The sequence below is a fragment of the Aplidium turbinatum genome, chromosome 2, assembly GCF_918807975.1.
Source record: "Aplidium turbinatum chromosome 2, kaAplTurb1.1, whole genome shotgun sequence".
Taxonomy (NCBI): domain Eukaryota; kingdom Metazoa; phylum Chordata; class Ascidiacea; order Aplousobranchia; family Polyclinidae; genus Aplidium; species Aplidium turbinatum.
Window position 1 is genome coordinate 49,910,782 of NC_137473.1, and position 23,591 is coordinate 49,934,372.

Sequence of the window (23,591 nt, forward strand, 5' to 3'; positions counted from 1 at the left end):
CTTAAGTATTTTAGTTAGGTTATACATATTACTTTTATTCTAAACAGTATAAAGCCATTATTTTCCCGTTTCAACATCAAATTAAGATTGTTTTGAAAGTTTCCGAAAATTCCCAAAATTTCCATGGAAAGTTTCGGCTCTGAAAATTCCCGGGAATTTTGCAACCCTACCCTTTCATGTCCTGAAAGTACACTGGAAGAGGCATGAGTATACAATAGTTTAAACTTTGTGGTAATCTTTACTTTCGGAATTAGACAGTCTTTTTCGAAAGTTTACAGCCCTGGCAGTTCCGCATACTTTGAAGCTTTGCATCACCGACTCGGATGACAGTGAATCCTATGCGCTGGGAGCCGCTGAATGGTGAGCTATTCTCAAAAGGGAACGTTCAAATATTACGTAACTCCTTCGAGGGTTAGAAAAAAAACGTTACGTTGGCGTTACATGGGGAGGGGGGGTCAAAAATTCGAAAAAAAAGCGTTACATAATATTTGAACGTTCTCAAATGCGTTGTTAAAGAGTATACAACTTCGGATAGGTGCCCAACAAAGCTGTTGTGGCAAACAAGATTGGTACCATATGCAGATATGCTCAATAGCTGACCAATGCGAGGCTGTTTTGTCGTATCCAGGTTTCCACCCTGTGGCGATGATTTGATTAAGTAAACAGTAAGGCGTAGAAGCCAATCTTCGTGTCCACCAATAGGCATGTCATTAAGTGCTCATGTCAGTGTTCTGTCAAAGACACAGCTGCATACTCTTCAGCGGTGTCGAACCGGCGCCTTTTCGAGCGTCGTACCAGGCACTTTGCCTCTCGGCGGTATAGTGATAGCAGCCCACTAAAATAACCGTCGTAGTTGCATCAAACACTGAAAGTACAGACAATTTGTAGATTGCAAATCCAGTTCAGCTGACACTTTTTGTCACACTAGCATTTTATTCAATTACGCAAAAAAATCAACGCAGGATGACAAGGTGTGACGTCATAATAGAAAACCAATCCTGACGCAGATACAAAATGGGAGACAACCTCGTTGCCAAAAAGAAACCAGTGGTTTCAAATCCATACAACGTCACCAAACGAAATTAGCATTAAGAAACGTAATGCAGAAAAGCATCGTGTGTGTCAGAACATGATTTTGCTCCAGAACTAGTGAAAGTTGCCGAAAGCTGTTTTTGGAAGTGGCAAGATAACGCAATCAATTTAAACTTCCGCGCAGTGGCAACCTCAATGGAGGCAACAAATTCAGTAGTTTTTACATCAATTTGTCTTCTGGAGACGCACAATCCATGTTGAAAGACTGATTTTGTTGTGAAAGCGGCAAGACTGTAGCTTGTTTGGTCAATTCGGCTTTGCTTAGAACACAAGGCGCCGAAAGAGCTTCCAAACGATACAGATTGAGCTGTGTAACATATAATCGAGTATTATGCCTTGCAATATCAAAGCGTTTTTGTAAAAATCTGGATTCTAAGTAATAATATCCAATGACTTTGTGGAAAAATGTAGTACAAAAGTCTTTCATGCTGTAGCGAAAAACGTGGGACAAGAAACTACTGTTTATCTGCCAACAAATCAGTTTTTACATTGATTGAACGTCTCCGGACGTTGTACGTGAAAAATAAGACTCGTCGGTCTACAAGATTTTATAATTCAGTCCAAAATTTCATATAAATAAGACAAGAACCAATGGATCTTTTGGTCTAACACCCACGAAAAATGGATGAAATCTAACTAAGCGTTTCGGAAAAACAACACTACAAAGCACTAGAGTTGAAATAACAGTTGGGGTTTCAAGAACTTAGATAAAAAAGATAGTCACTTTTTGCAGTAACTCAACTTTTTTGGGTGAATCCGGTTGAAAATGGGGAAAACTTGTCAAGAAACAAAAAGGTAACGGATCACACATCTTCAGTTTTACTTTAATCGGACGTTAAACACTACCAAATCAATGCAAAAGTTAGAACACGTTTTCAGAAATTGGGACCAACCCCTGTAGCAGTACACGTTACATACATTTGCAATATGGAAGATGTATTCAGGCAGTTATTGTTCATTCTGCCGTGAATTTGAATGCAGGCAAAGTATGTGGCAATTCGCGGGCAAGCAGGTACAAAAATTTCGGTATTAACATCCACACTAACTGTCTAGCTAAATGTAATACTTTGATAAGGTGGCAATAGAAGCGGTGCAGAAGTTACATATCTGCTTTCCAATCAATACATGTAAAAATTTTCGATAGCACTACACCATCAAACATTCGATGTTGAAATCACACTGAAAAAAAATTTGATAGATTTTGATTTACGATTTTTGCCAAAAACAAATAATAGCACTGCTGATAATTAAAAACAGTTATGTTATTTTATAACGGGGGGATATGTGTACTTGTGAGTTAATTAATGCCAAGATTTCATCTTGAGACGAAACAAATTGAACAGTGACATACAGAATGATCTACCAAACGGATGAGTACTTGAGCGATTTTAAACTTGAGTCACGACAGTTCACAGTGAAAGCTTTAATTTATTACTGATCTTAATTCATGAGAAGATGACGTAGAGATGATAGAAACACACGGCTGCCCAGTCAGAAATTCAGCCCATGTACATTGCTTCAACACCCGCAGATGTTAGATCAATGTAAAAAAAGGACACGTTTTTGGCTGCATTGCTAATTAAGAATTTTTTAAAGAGGAGTTTGTTGACAATGAATCGATGGACAAAAAACTGACTTTGTTGGCCGGGTGGATGTTTCAGAAGTTGCAAAAAAAACTAGACTTGGCACAGGAAAAATCGCTAGTCATCAGAAATCTCGCCACACGGTAAAACTACATCAAACTCGCATTATTCAAAGGAACAGAAACGTTTTTTTTTTATAATGACGTAAGTAACAACAGAATATCTCGTACTTTAAAGCAATTTTGTTTTAAGCGTATCTTGTTAATGAAAATTAAATGGAGCAAGGTACTGAACAACAGAAATATAAAAGGCTTGAACTTTCCAGACAGCAAATCCGCCATTTTTAAATTGATTCATCGTCTGCAGACGTTCTATGTAAAAATCACGAAGTTTGCTGTCGGGGTTGACTGCCACACGTTGGAAGAAATACGCTACTGATGCAAAACAACCGAAAATAAGTGAGAAAAAGCGAACACAATATGGTATAGCAACCTACAACACTATTCATGAAATCTTATCCCATCTCCCTAGCACTGAAAAAGCACCAACAAAATCTTAACGAAGTATAAAATGTAACAATTTCACACAGTTTAACCTCAGAAAACGTTGTACGGATGTAAACATCCTGCATGATAATCACGTCTACCAAGCTAAGCTTTCAAAGATGAAAACACAGGTGTACTTGTGAGAGACATGATGCAGAACAACCTGGTGTTAGGCTGATGTTTGCGTCTGTGGGGCATTCAAAATATCTGCGAGTTGACAGAAGGATGGCTTACAAAAACAAAGAATTATCGATGTTTTAAGTAACAAGTCAATTTTAGAAGTTGATTCCGGAAGTTATTATACGTCTGTAAATAAACTTTGTCTTCATGACATTTGCAGAACGAAAAAGCCGCACAAATGGCGATCTAGTTTTACTGCTTTCAATGAAAGTCAAGCCGCTTGTAAACCAGCGCTTTCCATGTCGAGGTCACGTCGCCAACCGCTGATCGAAAGCAGGGCTCTTGAAAACGTCTCAACAAGGGCTCTGAGTGACTTAACGTCCCGCGCAAACTAAAGCGCGCTCGGAAGACACCATCGCCTGACGACATTAATCACGCTGATACGACATTGGCTGATGTCTTTAACACAAAAATTTCTTAAGGATATCGTAATTTCAAAAAAATGCACCTACTACAAAAGGACAACCAACCAGGCGGCAAACCAGCCCTTTTTTACATTGGCCCAACGTCTGCAACCAGTGAATCAACGTAAAAAGCACTAGTTTGCTGATTGGTTAAACCGCAGAAGCTGCGATTTTACATCGGCAAGACAGATACAGAAAGAAAACATAATGAAAAAGCAGGTGACATGATACAGGAGTGCATCAAAAAACTGATGCAAATAATGTACGTTTGGAATAACTCAAGAAAGTAACTGTTTGTGCACCCCGCTCAGCTGGTTTCAGTGGCAGTATCGTTCGAAACGCTCTTCTGCGCTTGGCTCTCGTGGTTGGTCCAATCGTGGGCGTTGTCATCTACAACTTCAAGGGAAGAGAGAAAATGTCGGCCAGAAAACCCACCAACAGCAAAAATGTTTCCATTAGTCTAGAAACAATATAAGAACGAAACTTTAAATAAAAAAGAGGCTTGGCACTTTACAAGTGAAAGCATTCAACAGAAAACAAATATTTTCAAATTAAGAATTTGCAGTCATCCATGACAAAATACATCAAGGAATAACAAATTCGTTTTGCAGACTTGGAAACCCTTACAACGCGAAACAGAGTAAAATGAACAAATTTTTGAGTAGATCACTGTAATAAGCTTCATTTGAAATGTTCTACGTTTAATAAGAGATGTTTTCAGCGCAGTTGAAGATGTGTTAAAAATACATGGACTGAAAACAGTAAAACACCCGTGGAATAGAAAAGGAACACTAGCCCACGCGTCATCATTAGCAACCATTCCCTAGTTGCAGTTAATGCCTTTACACAAGTGGATGAGCTGCTTACGAGCGCCAAATTTGGACAACGTGCTACGTTCATGCGGCTACGCTTGCGTGTGCGTCAGTGATTTCCGAATGCGTAACCAACACGCTGGAACGTAACAATGATTAGCGAACCATATCCCTCGAGAAAAGCCGTGCTTCGTGTGTTTCAACGCTTGTTACCAACAGTCATTTCATCAATAAAGTAACGGCCTACCCATTTACAACTAAAATTGTTCTTGTAAGCGTTGTTGGGCTTTATGGAAAATAAAAGGAAACACAAGTACAGGTAAACCTGGGCTTCTTTGTGTCATAAAACCATCTTGTCGTAAAAGGTAAAAAATATCTGACGTCAGAAAAACTACGTAAAATAACGTGGTTTGTATTAAAAAAGGAGTGCAATTCAAAATGGAGACTATTTCTGGTACATGAGAAGAAAATTTATTCAAAAACTTAAAATTATATCACAGCTGTAGATACAAACGATCTGTTTCAACCTAATGCTGCGGGTTCGCTGTGGTAATAGCAGTTTATCGCGAGATTTTGGAACACAGTTCTTTTGTCATGTGACTTGATGAGTCTTAAAATTATCTTTTTCCTCTCAAGTTTGAGAGGCGATCTTCCTTACCGAAACTAAGCCCACGTTGTTCCTAGGGACATTCAATGGGGAATTGGTGAGGGTCCACACGTCTCCCTCGGCAGGGGAGTAACGCTCTACGGAGGAAAGAAATGACTGGCCGTCGAAACCACCGACGCAGTAGAGAGCATCTAAAAATGACAGATAGAAATGAATAAAATTGTATTGTGAGACGCAAAGATGTGATTGCATTGGTTAAGAAGTGGGGGGTGCAGAGACAGCCCTACTTGTAGGATTTTTTTAATCTCTTTTTTATATGAACCACACAACATTTCCCAATGTGTCTATTGTAGTGGTTCTTAGCCCGGACGCCATGGATTCTCTTCGGCGTCCGAGGGAAGTTATGAGGGTTCCCGTAAGTTCATTGGTTATAGCAATAAAATACTAAAATTGACACACTTAAAAGTAATTTGGCAAAATCGTTCAATGTTACTCTTGCATGTGTCTTGGCATTGTAAGCGTCCACAATCCACATACACGCTAATTGTTGGAAAGTGGTCAGTGACTTCAAAAAGGTTAAAGACCATAGTAGAGCAATGATGAATAAAAAATTGCAACCACATAAGACATATTTATGATAAAAAAATACACCTTGAGAAGTGAAACGCATATAAATGTACAATCCATTTTTTTTCGCGTTACCGTTATGTTCTGCCAAGCCAAGCCCTCTTCTGTGGACGTTCAAAGCGGCAGTGTACGTCCAGTGCTCCGTGGTCGGATCGTACTTCTCAGCAGAACCCAGACACTTCCAACCATCGCTACCACCAACCGCATATAAGCAGCCGCCCAACGCAGCCACGCCTAAGGAGCTGCGACCTGAAGGTGGAGTGGGAGATTTAAAATATAGCCCAGACAGCAAATCAACATATCAATGTAAAAAACGACTCATTTGCAGACTGGGAATCAGCATTTGCTTCTTTTCTGACAATAAAAAGTGATAGCTGTGATAGATATCTGCAGCTGAAAAGCTGTGATTTGTGTCGTTGCATTGTCTGGCAACATTAAAACAACGTTAGTTAGTTTCCATAAACATTCAATGTCGTTTCACTTTCAACATGCCCACACTTTCGAAACTGTTGTGTTCGTAAACTACAGTATAGGCCTATTAATCAACAGCAATTTTAGGTAAAAATACGTTGCTTTGAAGTAACAGTGCGGATTTTATAAAGAGAACAAGTTCAAACCGGTGAATTTCCTGAATTCTTTGTCAACATGCATGATTCAGCATGCTCACTCTACTGCTGGAAATAAAGCGCTTCTGTCAATTCTGACGAGCAGATTACGAAAGGCAGTGATAAATTTTAAATAGGCTTCAAACAAGCGGCCATTGCCACTGCAGATCCTACCCAGAGAAAGCTATCAATTTACTGTAATTTGACGCTCACGCGTTGAACATTACCTGACATAAATAATTGATAATAAATTGCACCGTATCAGATGTAAAAGGCAAACATTATCAGAAAAAATAGTCGTTTTTTGACATTGAATCAATGTAGAGAAGACTGATTTTCTAATTGGAAATTGCCTTTAATCGTACCTGTCTGCAAGGGTGCCGTTAGCCGCCATTCGTCCAAAGTGGGGTCGTAGATCTGGCAGGCTTTCATCCCGGCCACCCCCGTGCTCTGTTGGACTCCCCCGACACAATAGAGCAAGTTGTTGAGTGCGGCAACCTAACGTTCAGCAACGTTGTTTTATATCACGGCTAACATAAGTTTCTGATTATTTATTGTCATCAAACTACTGGACAGAAAGTATGATATACAACAGTTCAACGCTAAGCCACGTAAATAACAACATGAGTCCTTGTAAGCAATCACTTGTGTAATTGATAGGCAATGCTACACCAGTGCAAATACAAGAAACTCGTGAACACGTGGTGAGCGTACTGCGGTTGTTTTCAACAGACAAACCCATTTACACTCAGAGTCATCGCTGGGCAAACCCATACCAGACAGGAAAATCGTCGTTTTTCTATTGGTTTACTGTCGTCATGCGACGTTAAAACGATGTGACAGCCTTGATTTTGCCAGATGGAATACAAATCACCACTTCAGGTTGTTTGTGCCAAAAGCAGAGCAGAACTAATGAAAATGCGATAGCATAACTGGGAATAAATAACGTGGATGGAACGTCGAAAAACGGAAGAAAAACACTTCTCGAGACTCACCCCTGACTCAGAGCAGCGGATAAGCAGAGACTGCACGTGGCTCCACGTGTCCTTTTCAGGGTCATAGCGCTCGACCAATAGGAGATCGTTTGAGCCGGTCGATCCACCAATCGCGTAAAGCTTGCCGTTGAGAACAGCCACTGAGAAGCGAGCTCGTTTCTCACTCATGCGTGACGCCATGGTCCATTTGTTGTTTGCTGGGTCGAAGGCTTCAACGGTATCAAGACACTCGGCTTGGTTGAAGCCACCTTCAAGCAGAGAAAAACATGAGTGACAACATGAGAAATGAGAAACACGACATGAGAAAAACAAATGAGAAACAGACATGAGAAAAACATGAGAGAAAAACAATAGTTTACGTCTACCACTCAAGCGAGTGGTAGACGTAAACTATATGTAACTTGACATTTATTGCTGAGAGTTGAAGTCAGTGTGAAACGTATTTTTTCCTATTTTTTATTCGATAACACTTTTAATAAGTTCTGACTTCTTTATCATACAACATTATTAAAAGTGTTATCAAACAAAAAATAGAAAAAAAATTACGTTTCACACTGACTTCAACAACACATTAATGTATTATGTTAAACGCCGTGTGGTTGCTTGGTTTTATCTGTCTACAGTAGAATCATGCGAAAGCGTAAACGATTGGAATAATTTCAATCAAACACATTTGTTTCATAATATCCGTTCAGCAAAAGTGGCGATTTCTGGTGACGTTAGAAAAACGGCAATTTTTTACAAACCGGAATTGTATAAGCTGCAAAAATATTGCGAAAAAAGCAAGCAGACTGCTGATCGCTTGATTTTATACTGTCCATGGACTCTACCCGGTGGTTACAACACAGTTCACCCGTGAGGAAACACTGTTAGGAACAGGCTTAGGGACAACGAGCCTCGTGTGCGAATGTACCATACGAAACTACTAGTAAAAATAAGAAATTGCCTTTTTGTCAGAGAGTAAGTCGCTTATTACAAATTTATATTCTTTTGGGTGGTACCTGCCACTATGATTTTTCCGCCAATCTGAGCCACCCCGGCAGCGCAGCGAGCGAATGACAATGGGCTCAGTTGGCTGACTGATCCAACCGATGAGGAGCAGGAGGTGGATGTTGAGCTCCGGGAGGACACGTGGTTGCTATGGAAACCGTTCATCTCCTGGCCACTGAAGATTTGCAAAACGTTGGTTGTTTCTTTCTATTCGCAATTTATTTCACAACAAACTTGCGACTTGCGAGATAAAATCAACCAAAGATTACCTAAATGCACAAAAAACACTCTAAGAAGCATCGAAAATGAAATTCTGGCATGAATGAGTCATTTCTTTCTGTTTTTTTTTTTTTAAGAGAAAAATGCTTATAGTAGGAAATCAGTGATTCACTGTTTCTACAGTCTGTCGATATACTATTTTACAATCTTTTTACTTAAAAAAAGAAAGCTTAGGTTTAGTATACGAAAATGTTAGTTTGAAACATCTAGACGATACAATTATGATACTGACATCGTTAACGATACATCATAAGATTGTATCATTAATGATACATCACAAGATCGTATCATTAATGTTTTAGTGACGTAAAACCTTTCACGGACTACAAAAACATTCTGAGAAAACTGCAATACGATTTCCAGTAAAGGTGTTTGTACAGTGAAATTTTTTTTTTTCCTTCAACAAAGTTCCACTTAACCTGCAACTTAGCGGACAAAACACGGTTTTCGTTCTTTTTCGACATTTCGTACTCAAGCGAGGTAGCACAAAATGTTAACCCATCGGTTGCTATGGAAACCACTAGTACAGTGATTTGATCAACAAGACCATTAATAATTTAACTAGATCTCAACTAGTAACTGTCGTTCTTGTTACATTGATTCAATCTTTACAGACGTTGAAACAATGTAAAAAGAAGGAATGTTCTTGGTCAGAAAGCTTGGTTTGTAAGCCTGACAACGTTTGCTCTCCATCCAACTTTACGCATCGAAACAACGTTAAAAGACTGAAAAACTTACTTCGTTAATTCTCCCAACGGTGGCAGGCGTATGGAGAGGGTACACAGAACGTCACCAAGACAGCAAAGCGTAATGATGTGCTCTGAGTAATCAAGTGTTGGATTAAGGTAAGTAGAATGCAATGGAAATTCATGTACTTTTGACCTTGATTTTTTTTTTGCGCACACTGAAATACACCGAATGTGTAAATATGAAAACAAAATCGAAAAAAGAAATTATTTTGTGAAAACATAAATCAATATCAAAAGTTGTAAATTATTTAAGCGTTGTGTGTATTAAATTTAAAAATTCAATTGAAACCAGAAGCTCCCCCACACTGTGCGTTTACGAAAATCGCTAAACTGCAATTCAAACACAAAAAATGCAACCACTTTTAAACCACTTTGGTAGCCCTGACAGCAAACCAGTCCCTTATTGCAGTGATTTAACGCCTACGCCCAACAACTACATACGTCAAATCAAAGTATAAAGGACTGATTGATCAACTTTGCTGTCAATGCAAAACCAAAGCAGCCAATCAAGATTGACGCCAGCAAATGATGTGAGGTAGAAGTTAATATCTAGAAGAAATTATAGCAGTATTTATTTAGCAGGTTAATAATTCTGAAAACTAAATAATTAGATTATTTCACACATTTATTCAAGCTCTTTTTGTTACCTTATTGCAAGGTGTTGTGAATGCTGAATAACTTAGTTATTATATAGATGCAAACTGAAAGGAAAAGCAGCGATAGATGACCAAACTATCTTTGTGTCGAAAAATTAAAATTTGTAGAAATTTGCTACATTTGGCTGATTAACTATTTTTTTGCTCTGGCTTTTTGGTGTGTTGGTTAGTTGATAGTTGCTAGAATTTTAAATAAATTCTGTAACTCTGGTGAGAAAACAACAAAAAGTTTGCAATGCCTCATATGTGCTGCGTTCTCAACTACAATGGAAATTATCATGGTGGATTAAAAGTGCAAGTTTTCAGCTTTCCAAAAGACGAGGAATTAAAAAAGAAGTGGTTCCATGCTATCAAACGAAAATATTTTGTTCCAACAAAGTCCAGTAGAGTATGTACTCTCAACATATTTTGTCAACTTGTTTCAATCCTAACAAAAAATCAGTCCTCTTTTGAAATGTCTGCAGACGTTGAATTAATGTGAAAAAATGATCGATTTGCTATCTGGGAAGTAATGTCTGACTGCTGAAGCGTTTAGTTTGACTGTTTCAAATAAATCCTATTGATAAATAAAGGCACTGTTTTTTTCTGCTCTGATTGGTCGAAATATTCTAGTACTCAAACTGGAAAGACTAACTAATCAAACTAGTCAAACAAACTAATCAAACTAGAACGAATTCTCTAGACTCTAACGTGTTTTCGATGTATTTGTATGTTCCCTGTAGGCCAGCACAGAAATATCTTTTCAAACGGGCGACTTGGCAGAAGAAAACAACCGCTTTTAAGTTTACGTTTGAATAGAGTTGTTTTGCTTGTTTAGATATAGATTAATTGTTCGAAATAGTGCGATGCCTTTTTGAGTCAGCAAATGTTTCCTTTTTACATTGTCAGATGCTTGTTAGCTGTTTACTCTTAGCAGACTACTGGATTACAGCTTTCACAAATGCCTAAACTGCAAAATGAGGAATATTATGTACAAAGCAAGTAAATGCAAATTAATGAGTGTGAATGCAATGTCGGTTTTGTTTAAAAATATTTGTAATTTTTAGGTATGTGAACTTCACTTTCGCAAACATGACATCAACAAGACTGTTTCTGCATTTGATGAGAGAACAGGAAAACAGCTGTCCTACGATTTGAAACTTTCGAAATTAGCACCTGGCAGTGGCACCATACCATCTCAATTACCAAATTGTGCATCACATTTGAGCAAACCTTCGACATCCAAAAGAGCCATGATGGCAAACTTGAGACAATAGAAAACGCTCAGCTCTCTCAAGAAATTGCAAACAACAAAGAAGAGTTTGCCATTGCTCTGGAAAAAGACAGCTTGACTTCAATTGAAGATGTGAAGAAAGAGTTCAATTAAATTCTTCATGGCAGATTGTGGACGAACGTGATAGAAGATTGATTTGTTTTTGATATTGGTTTTGATAAATGTTTAAAATAAAAAAATTGTTGATTTGTGGTACAGTTGCTTACAAACACAGGGGTTACAATGATTTCTTACATTCGTGTGACCTTAGGACGCAGATTGCTGGTCTACTAAAACAAAACACAAGAACATAATGAAGCAAGCTTAAAAGCCGTTGCAGTCTTGCAGAACTCTATTCACAATACGCGTTTCGCTGACAATCTGAACTACTTGTGATGAACAGATGAAGTCACATAGTTTGCCTTTTTCTCATGAAATGGCCTTCTTCCTCTAGGTGGCGTTGATCTAACCCCTATTTGCATATGAAAGAAGGAGATTTGCATAAAAGCTAAGAGTTTTTTTCCTCAAACAGTAATATCCGCCATGTTTGCATTGACTCAACGTCTGCAGACGTTGTAAAAAAACGTAAACAAGAAGCAATTGTGAAGAAAGGGCTATCAGCACAAGGCTGACTGGTAAAGCGGCGGTCGAATAAATTTGTGGCTAGAATACGGTGCGATACTGATGAGCCCAGCCTCATGGGCGAAACACGTGTCTATCGCTGTCAATTCTTGCTACAAATCGGCTGCCGAGAAACAATTCTACAAGTTGGCTTATGATGAAGCCCAAAGTATCGACGAACTTTATTCATTCGACATGAATATCAAAGCCTGATCCAGACTACAAAATCCGTCATTTTTACAACGATTCAACGTCTACAGACCTTGAATCAATGTAAAAATGACAGATTTTGCTGTCTGAATTTGTCCGCACCTGTACCCGAAGCTTGTGTAGAGGCAATCACCTTCCATTCGCCTCTTGGAGAGCAAGAGATGTGGCTTGAACTGTCACCGGAGTCGCTTGATTTGAGCGAATCCATTGATGAGGAGCGTGTCAGTCGTTTCTGCTGATGATGACCTGTCGCGAGAAGTTTTGAGTTAAACTTGGGATCACTATGGAAATAGCTCCCAGTTAGCAAACAATTCTGTTTTTTATGTCGTTTTAACATGTGATAAGTTATTCTCCTTGCAAGTGACAGCAGTCACCTTATTCTATTCAGAAGCGGCAGCCATTGGACGGTGGCTAGCAAATGTTGCGAGATCAGCTTTTCTACCTCAAACAATGTTGGAACGACCACACGATTGAAAAGGTGCAAACAAGCCAACTTTTGCAAGCTGAAAAGTTGTCAATACCGAAAAAAGAAACCGACCTTTTTGTCCGAACTAGTCGCTTTATTATCGTAAATTCACAAATTTAGAATATTGAGAGAGTGTGAAGGAACTTAATAATTTTAACAACTTTCTAACCGTGAATTGGAAGCGATTTTATGATGTTGACAAAGCAACAGCTGATGATAGATACGCAGTAGTAGTACGTAAGTTTACCGTGGCATATGAGAGCAGTCACTGTATGCGATAAGTCGATTTATATTGGGGTTCATATAATCGGAGTTAAGTTAAATGAAAACGTTTTAAAGAGATCTAACCGTAGCTGTTCAAAATCTGCTCGCCACTGGAATGAGAGCAAATTGCGTGACAACCACGTGACATTCGCCAAGTTATTGCCGCCACAAAATTTTTACTTTCAATAGATTTTCTTCTCTCCTTGTCCTGGGAAAGTCGTCTGTTGTGGCCATTGCAGTGGGCGGGAGCAAAGGACGAGACAGCGTTGTTGAGATCTTCCAATGGCACTCTTTGAATCTAAACGACAATTTCAACTCATTCACTTACAATTCTCCAAAGACACACTTGACAATCATTGACGTTTGGACAATTGCATTTAATTAATGTTGTAAAACGTTTCACTGAATCAAAACGGTTGAACTACTCCCAAGGGACGCCTTACACTGATGACCAGATAATTGAGTTGTCCGGTTTAAAAGTGCCAACCTTTTGATCAATTAGCATTATTCAACGTTTTATTAGCGTCAAATTGTGACAAGGTTTAGTATTGTGAAAAAATATTTTTCCCTTGCAGTGGATTTGAGACAAAAAATAAGAAACGCAGTTTAATAACATAAGATAAAATCAAACGTATTTTACGTTCAACTAAAGTCGTGGAACGTCTTTTCATCGAAATTAAAGATAGTTGTTATGAATTGACGAAACGCTTGTTATGGAATTATTTAATTGTTCGAGCAAGTGGTCCATTGTTGTTGTCAGTGGTGAAGACGCCATTTAAACCGTAACCTAACACTACACATTGACATACAACAACAGTGGTTGGAATGCAAAACAAAATATTATCCTGCGAGTTTTGAAAACCGGCTGTAGCAGAGCACTAGAAAAGACATTCACAATTTTGCAGTTTCTTTTCCCATACAGTACAACTAATCAAAAAAAGAAAAATACCAAGAAACAGAATAAATCATGATGACTAAGTGTGTGGGCCAAAAATAGAAAAATATGGTTCCATGGTATTGTAATACCTTACCTGAAAAAACAGGTTCAGTGCAGGTGTCTAGAATTACTAGAAATACGATCCTATTCGCCAGGGCGCATTTTGTACATTGTAATTATGTCAGCTAACACAGGTTAGGCGTATATCGGGCACAATTTCAAGTCAGCAATCACAAATCCACTGTTTCGCACAATGCTACTTTGGTGTGGTGAAACTTTACGGCATTTTTTACGTTAATTCAGCGTATAATGATGAAAAAATAACTGGCAAAACAAAGCAGGCATTGTTTGAAACGAAATCAAGTAGAACAACATCAAGCAAGATGACGTAATAGCAGGCACAGTGACAAGTAAAAATAAGATCAAGACACTTCCCAGACAGCAAATCAGTCATTTTTTACATTGATTCAACGTCTGCATACGTTAAATCAATGTAACAATCGACTGATTTGCTGTTTGGTTGCTACGTGCCACAAATCATAACTTTCTCATCAACAACCTTCCCAGCACAATGCCTTTCGCAATTTTTCATTCGAAACCAACCCAACCACAAATTACGTATCACAAACTCGTCAGGGTAACGTCATGGAACGGAGTTTCCGAATGTGGAGTTTCCGAATGTGGAGTTTCCATCACAGGGGGTGGTTTGTCACTCAGGTTTACAAAAAATAGAAATTACAGTCTCGCCTTTGATAAAAACATTTACGCTTGCGGAGTATGACCTCCCGGTTTTTGAAAGACCTGCGTACGCAGCAAGGGGGATGTTTCAGATATTAACAGCAACTCAGATGGCTGGAGAACTTGAATATCAACAAGGGTTTGCCGGCAAAAATATAAACAACAGAGCATCATGGCATTCGTTACCAATAAATAATTAGATAATATGAAACCAAGGAAGTTTCCAAAAATATTTAATAGAACTACCATTCAACGTTTTATAGGCAGAGAAATCTAAGTAGTCAGACTTGGAATTTCTCAATGTAGAGAGAAAAAAGTTTTCTCTGCCTATAAAACGTTGAATGGTAGTTTTAATAAATAATTAATCGATGTTAAAAGTAACAAATAGGATACAAAAAGTAACAAGATAGCCAAATCTAGACAGTAAATCAACCGTTTTTTACATTGATTCAGCGTCTGCAGACGTTCAATCAATGTAAAAAACGGTTGATTTACTGTCTGGAAAGTTTACACGGCAGTAGTAACCTATATTGCATTTTCCCCTGTTGTTTCAGTTTCTGCCTAATATCTGGTTGCATGTGAAGTCGATGTATCGAGTGCGACGTGGCACTGGTAAAATCACTCAATTACACTCTGCAGCGATACATGGGTCAAACCATAAATGATAAAATGTTGTGAAAAAAGTAAAGAAAATGATGACGAAATATTGCGCGTAGCATTTCTGCTTCGTCACAAATAAATAACCACCGTTGCACGTGGCACGAAACCACTTGAGTGGTTTGAAATAATCGCAAGCACTCCAGACTCTCCTTGGCTGCGATAAAATAAAATCGTCGCTACATTCGCTTTAACCTTTGATGAAAAAATTCAAGCTCGAATTTCAGAAAACGTGCTTTTGTGCTGCCTTGCCGCCAACATGCTAATTTTTTTTTAATTATGTTAACTTTACAAAATTCAAAATTAATGGCGGTCAACAGAAAGGTAATTTAAGACACAAAAAGGTCTAAAAATAGTTTTCGCTGAAATTAATTTCAGCAAATCTAAACAAGTTTCATGTCTTGCTAATCGCACCGCTTTAATAAATCATAATACAAGGGGGAGAAAGGCGTTATAATAAACGTAATCTTATCAGCTTTGAAAATGTTATTTCAAACATAACATGAGGCAATATCTTTAAATTTCTAATCATTTCATAAAACGTTCACGATCTTACGTTAGTTCTACGCGATAAAAAGCAACAGTTTCGAACATTTCCAACGAAATTAATCGGCAAAATAAATATAGCTTTAAAAAAAATTCAGAAAGGGTCAATTTTAATAACTGAAGAGCGCGATGGCTATTTTAAGCTCCACTAAACCAGTAACCACTAATTAATCGCCTGAACTTAACTAAATATAGCGTCAGCTCCCAGAATGTTCTATAGATGCTACGGTGGACACACCGCGTTGGTGCATGGTGATTGGTGATGCTACATAATATTCACCCAGCAAATGAAGCAACTGTACCCTAGCGCACCGTACGCTCGATGCTGCCGACAATGTCGTTTGGTAAGTCCATTCGCTGAACTTACGGTATATTTACTAAAAAAATGCTTTATGTTCGTCATGAATAAAAGGCAGAAAGATCAATAACTCAAAAATTTATTAAAATTTCGCAATAGTGGTAGTGGATTTATCAGCAATCTCCTTCAAACAAAACTAAATAGCAGAAGGTCAAGCCTTTGTATGTGTTAGTTAGGCAATCAATATCGCAACAATGCTGCTTCAAAACAACCGAAAACAACGTTATCATTTGCACGACTTGCAAATTATGCGCTTTACTAAAAAAAACCTTCCCTTTAAAAGTCATTCCCAAACAGCAAAGTCCGTCATTTTTACATTAATAGCAAAACAACGTCCGCAGACGTTCAACCAATGTAAAAATGACACATTTTGCTGTTTGGGTTAAAACGCGTTTATTGAGCAGTTGGCGAAAGACATGCTAATTCAAGGTTGCAACACTATCAATACCACACGCACAAGACACTCCTGCCTGTAAATCAGTTCTTTTTTACATTGACCGATATAATGAATCAATGTAAAACAGACTGATTTGCTCGCTGGGAAAAAGATATTTGACAACGCAAAAAGTCGTTATAAATTTCAATGATTGTTTTTCTTTTGCATTGGAAAAGAAATTCAATGTCACGGACGATTTCTAATGATTCATTTTTATGGGGTGAAAAAAATCAATAGTTTGACATGCCCTTGGCGTCAGGCGTTCTAACATCCATCTAAACACCGTTTCGCGTTGGAATGCAAAAAGTACGTTTGTTTCACATTAAAGAACGTTGAATCAATGTAAAAAGTTTTTTTTTTACTCTAAAAAAGCAACAAAAGTCGAACAATGGTAATAACAACACAAAGACTACAAAGTTCTGGTGATTCGTTTGACTTTTGAAACATCACATGCTCTCAAAAGGCCGTTTCTTGCGTGAAGACACCTATCGTAGTACAGTGACGTAACAGTTTGCTACCGGTACGCAACTTTTGAAAAGGTACCATAAAAAAATCCCCTCTGAGCAACAAAGGAAAACGAATATTCTAGCTCAGTTTAGTCATTCGTTCCCCATCCGCTGGCTTGGCGCATTGGGTTAGGGCGGTGGTAGTAATTAGTAATTACATTGACGTGGGTTTGATTCCCACCACAGCTGTTGCTCTTTTTTCTTCTGTAATTACCAAACCAAGTTGAAAGGGGATTTTATAATGGTACCTTTTCAAAAGTTGCTACCGGTACCTCCACGGTGAGCTTTTCGAAACGGAGTTCTTTTGTTCGAAATGAAACGAAACAAGACTCTTTATATAAAAACAACTCAAAAGCAAATCTGGATGAAGAAACTTTGCATGGAAGCAAAACGAAGTTTTTTTCATTTGAAAATTATTTATTCGATTGCTCGCCTGAGCGATTGGTTGGTAGGCTACGGCAATTTTTAGGAGAAGGTTCAAGACATTTTAATTGGAATGTACTTTCTGAGTTTGGAGATTGCCTGTGTGTGTTTCAATCCAACACTGCCTGACTTTGATGTACACTTGCAGTCTAGTGTATGTCAAATACGACTTCAAAGCGAAGAGAAGTGACAGTAAAAAAGAATTGATCCTTTCTTCCCAAGCCTAATGTTTGGAAGTAATGCAACCTCAACATGAATCACGTGCATAAACACCACAAGAACAAAAATCGTCATTTGCGAATGTACAAGGTAGGCTACTAATAACAAAATATCGATACATAAAATTACAGCAAGCCACACAACAGTAGTAGTACGTGAGCGGAGGGGTTTGTCTATTACTTAGTGGCAATATGAACAGGAAGAATGACTCGAAAATATGGCTTTGTTGATCAATCAAAGCGATGTATAGGAAGCATAGGCCAGGATACAAAGGCACTTCACAACAACACAGGCATACCAAAACAACAATGTCAAAGCATGTTCCCGACACAAAGTTTTTTGTAGCCTGTGTCAAAAATGTACCTGATTTTTATCTTTTTCAAACGAAACAAGCTTACAAAGCAATGTTACAAACTTAAAATGGTAGCAAATAAAACCAACAAGTACCTACACTAAACGAGCAAAAATTAGATTTTTTTGAGTGTGAAAAAGTACCACTCAAGAGCTTGATCGGCAGCCAAACATAGCGGTCTTGCAAAGAGAAACAATAAAAAAACGTTTTATAGATGTTTTTGTAGTTTACTTTCATGTCACATGGAAAGACGTTACGCACTCGAGTGGATATTGCAAGCGTATGCTGCCTGTGCACAGTCTGCACGGGTAATTAATCGATACACATCTAGTTGAACCGACAAAACTTTTTCAATTGTCTGTGTGAAATCGCATTTCCCAAAATCGCATTTCCCAAACAACCATTTAACTGACTGGCAATTCGCAAAAAAACGACTCCCAATTCCAACCCAGACTGCACAATTCGTCATTTTTATATTGATTCAACGTCTGCAGACGTTGAATCAATGTAAAATTGACGGATTTTGCTGTCTGGGAACATCAACATTTCCTCTCTATTTGACACTGACCTGTTCTGTCAAGTCTTCCAAATGCCCTCCGCCCCGTTGTTGAATGACGCCAAACACCCAAGCCAGCGCAGTCGATCCCACCATGACGTCTCGGCTCACAGAAAGCAAGTTTATCACACTGGCATTGGCAGACATCAATATTTCCATCTGTTGACAATAAAAAGCACTTGGATTTGGCACAAAATTTGATTTCAACCGAGGCTTGGAAAAAAGAAAGGTCATTTCCCAGACAGCAAAATCCGTCATTTTTACATTGATTCAACGTCTGCAGGTGAATGGCTGGAGTTCAGTAAGCCCGTTTTGGAGTGGATTTACGTTAATGAGCCAAAACAGCTGTTTCTGTTTGCAGGTTAAATCAAAGTGATGACAATAACAAGTTGATTGATTTAGTGCATTATTCTGTTGGCTTCATTTCGGGTGCTTCCAGAGTAAGAAAAGAGATTTTGAATACCAAAAGATAACGTAAAGTTGAAAAGATCTTTTTTAACGTTTGCAGACGTTGAATCAATGTAAAAACGATGAATTTTGCTGTCTGGGGATTGGTACTCACAATGTAACGACGCATAGGCTAACCGAAATTTTTTTTATAAATTAATTAGTGGCAGATTCGGTGCTTTAAAGAAAACACCTTTCTTCAGTGATACTATTTCATTCCAAATGTTCACAACAGTTTCATATATCACTTCTCCAAACCAAAGGTTGTGTGCAAAGAACCTAAACGACCTCATAAATTTTATCAGAGGTTCATTTATGCCTATAGGCTACTGTCTGTGCTTCTACGAGTTTCGTTATGAACAACATAACATTTTAAGGTCTTTTAACATATATAGCGGTAGCTATGTCTCAACCTATAGAAAAACTCTGTTTGTGAAAACATGTATTTCTTCGAACAACATTGGTAGAAGTTCTTAGTTCGGAAGGCTTTTTATGTTGCACAAGTTGTTTCTAGTTGTTCAGGTGACTTCGTACATAAAAGTACCAGCAATAAAATAAGACAGCAGCTGTTTTTAAAACCGTGTGAGGGTCGTATATTTTTATAACACAAAAGAAAAATAATTTCGTGAGCAAAATTACCGACCTTAATTCGTGGAAGGCAGAGAAACTCGTGGCTAGCGGCAACGCACTCAAAGTTGTCCTCGATGTAGCCATCCATGTACTGTTTGAGCTCACCATCGCCATAATTTTGTGCAAGCCTGCAACGATGTAACTTGAGAGCGAAAACAAAAAAATAAAGAACAAAATGTCATATCCCAGATAGAAAATCAGTTGTCTTTCACATTGATTCAACGTCTGCAGACGTTGAATCAGTGGCGTAGCCAAGGAGGGGTTTTGGGGTTACAACCTCCCCCCCCTCTTGGCACGCATGTGACATCATGATATTGAGAATAATGCTTTCAGTCTCTATGTCTCTAAAACAAAGTTTGCCTAATTTTAAACGAAACTGCATTAAAAGAGCGAGTTTTGCCAATACCAAACATTCAAATAACTCAGCCAAGAATTAGCAACAAGAAAACATAGAAACTTAGCTTTATTTCCGAAAAATGCCCAAGAAAACATGATCTTATCCTTTTGCCATGCCACCAGACAGCACCATTTTACAGGAATATTTATACCCACATGTTTGTTGAAAATGCTCTCAGAATGCACCAAATTCAAAGTAATTTTTCAAAATTTTGTGGGGAAGGCTCCCCAGACCCCCTGACGCTGGGTGCCGTCGGGCTTCGCCGCCGGCCGTCAAAAAATTCGTTTTTTCTGTCTTGTAATTTGGCATTTATGTATGACAAAAAAAGGTCCTTGCCGTTCTATGCAGATTGCAGGCAATACACAAGAGTGTAAACTATTTGCTTAAATTTAAGACGATGATGGTTCACCAGTGGAATGCAGAACAAGAACATACAGTATTTCACTACAGAGACTTCATGACCCTGAAATCTTACGAAATGGAAGATATCGCTCATTCTTTTTCATTATCAGTATTGTGTTCGTATTACAGCGTCATGCAAAAATTAAAACCGCGACTGCTGTTGAAAATTTGCGATAACTTGTAGTTCGAAAATGAGTGATGAAGCCATTTTGTTGAATATCAAAAACAGAATTGCTCATATGTTCAATACAAGTGTTTACACAAAACACAATACGCTACTTTTCCGAGTCAAGGTAAAATCGTCATCATCATCCAAATTCCGTTTTGTCCTCACCAATGGGAGTGGCCGCAGATAAACAAAACAAAAACATGCGAAGTAAGATGCACTTCATTACTTACCGTCGCATTTGTATGCACTGCTCGGAATCTGAATTTGTTATCACGTATCGCCTGCACAGTGGGATCACCCTTTCCACGCCAAGCTGCAAGGCTGCTCGGTATACGGGGATTAAGAGACTCGGCGGTATCACCAACCTGTGTGAAATACGGCAAAAAAAAAAGAAGAATTCTTTCACGGTTCGCTCGATTGGTAAAATATCAATTCTGTTTCACAACTGGAAAAGTGTACATTGAAGCTCAATTTAACTACTCTATTGATCTTCAACAGCATACTTTGAGAAGAAATGAATGAATGAAGTACTGATGTGAAGTCTTGCGTTTTCAAAGCTGCTTTATTGCAGACTCGAGACCCTCATTTGACTAAGAGTGAAATATAAGCCATCCCCCCATACCTTGATGTGTACATGTAATCGATTAAGACTTCAACAGCACCGGGAAGCAGTCCTGGCCTGGTAGCGTCGCAAGGTATACGGGCGACAGGGCCAGATTCCTGCTCGCCACGAGATAGTTCATCGAAGACAGCCCTGGAGGCAGCACCGACGATAACACGATGGCAATAAATTTCATGGCCTCCAACCTGTTGAAGCAATACATTGTTCTGTAAACTTGGAGATACGAAATCTGCATTCCATTTAAAAAACTTTTTTTTTTCAAGGATTACCGCATGCAATTAACAGTATCGGCAACAATACTGCCACCAGCTTTATTGAACACAAATTACAAGCAAAAACATTAAATTTTGTCGTTAAAAAGTTGCAATTAGACTTGACATGAAATATCTTTATTGCTTTGATTTTGATACAAAAGCCAGAATAAACGATATTTTCTCACATTTTCCCCCAAGCCGTTTACGTGACTTAATTCAGTTAAATTCATTGAGTTGTAATAGTAATTACATTCACTTATGATCCTCTATATAAATATTGTTAGAAAGGTAACATTTTGAATCAAAGCATCCAGTAATCTGGGTTAGATGTCTGACGCTGCACAAAGGTTGTCTCAAATCAAGACAAAGCCATTCCGCAAAAATGCCATTGAACTATTGACATTGTATTTGAAAACGAAAGCAGCCAATACAAAAGAAGTCATCAATCAATCAAGTGTCCTTCAACTAAGTTAAAAATACATTTTCTATACTGTACAAGACTTAAGTGCTCTAATCCCTATTCAAGAAACTTGACAATGGAGGTTAAGTTTTCATTAAAATGCTTAATAGGCATTCGGAATTTGAACAAAAAGACCAAAGTGAAATAATCTTTGAATTTTTTGCCAATTAAACAGAACTTTCACAAACTACCGTACTTAAAACTTTCCCATCTCACTGTTTCTGTTACATTGACAAATAAAACTACCAAGAAATGTGGCATGTGCTTTTGCAAAGCACAAATATCAATGTCAACTGTACAGTAATGAATAACATAGTGGTCAAACGAATAATTAATTAATTAGCAAGAGAAAGAAAATTTTCCGTATTTTTGTCATCTATTAAGAGCCACTTTAAATGGAAAAGACAAATGAGACAGAGACATGCCTGCTGTAAAAGAACCGTTTTAAGGTAACACTGAAAGGCTCAACTCACCAACAGCACAAGATCACAAAATTGTTTGCTCTTGCGGAAGACGTTCAATCTGTGGATTGTGTCTTCCTGATGCTGATTATCAAACCACTCCAAGATCTCATGTAGATGCAGTTTTTTGTGAAGCAGATTTCCTGAAAAAAACAACAACATAATGCTGAACAAATTCTACATTGTTCAAACTAATCTGGAATAGCCAAAAATATGTATACATACCATCATTGACATGTTGACAAAACAAATCTATTTTCTTTTCATCATCAGCCATATTCTCCTGCACCGAAGAATGCAAATCATTGTCAGTATTATCTTCTTTCTGAACTGCAACACAAACTGCATTGAACTTCTCAAAATTATTTTCTTTATGGAAGTTTTCAGTGGTGTGTATGGTGTTGTCTTCAAAAGAAGCATTTACTTCTGTCAAAGAAGTATCATCTCTGTAAACAGCACTTTCAATCGCATGGCATTCTTCCTCACTAGAAACATCTTCACTGGCATCTGTTGATCCCTTGCTACTGTTGATATCATCTATGTCTGTCGCCGAATCATCACCACTCATGACTTCATTACTACAAAGCCCATTGTGATTACCAGACTGCAGGTTTGTCTCAGATCCTTGATGAAAAGACAATTTCTTTGTAGACCAAACTGGAAGACCATTCTTATGTTCCTTCATGTATTCTCCATCTGTGACAAATCCATTGGAGATCTCTAGCTGCAAATTGTTTTCTGAGTCCATTGTACACCACACTGGGACCAGAGCTCAAGAAACAACTTTGTAAGTGATTGATTATGCCACCAAAAGATCAAAATATAAAGGGTCTTGTATGCTGCTAAACTTCACAATTAATGTTTTTTATGCAGTTTGAATTGTTCAACAGTTTCTGTGATTGCTTTCAAACATTGCATGTACATCTTGATTGGATCTCTCCTATTATATCAGAAATATAAGTAGTTTCAATTAAATCACTTTTACATATTACCTCAAAGTCCAAGTTGCTTAGCAAGAAAAGAATAAACTTAATTAAGTTTTGCATCATGTAATCTTACCAATGTCATCAATTTCGCAAAAAGG

General features: G+C 38.0%; 1 protein-coding gene across 1 annotated transcript; it reads right to left on the reverse strand.

Annotated features, from left to right (window-relative positions):
• Nucleotides 1-920: 920 nt before the first annotated feature.
• On the reverse strand, nucleotides 921-23,460 carry LOC145765288 (uncharacterized). The gene is made up of 15 exons (XM_082577090.1): nucleotides 22,733-23,460; nucleotides 22,520-22,650; nucleotides 21,333-21,517; nucleotides 20,941-21,075; nucleotides 19,756-19,870; nucleotides 18,678-18,824; nucleotides 13,118-13,235; nucleotides 12,310-12,453; nucleotides 9,458-9,539; nucleotides 8,452-8,615; nucleotides 7,451-7,698; nucleotides 6,821-6,953; nucleotides 5,926-6,099; nucleotides 5,275-5,414; nucleotides 921-4,264 (listed from the first exon to the last, which is right to left on the reverse strand). Exons 1-15 carry the CDS (start codon nucleotides 23,253-23,255, stop codon nucleotides 4,112-4,114), a joined length of 2,592 nt encoding a protein of 863 aa, XP_082433216.1. The 5' UTR covers nucleotides 23,256-23,460; the 3' UTR covers nucleotides 921-4,111.
• Nucleotides 23,461-23,591: the final 131 nt, after the last annotated feature.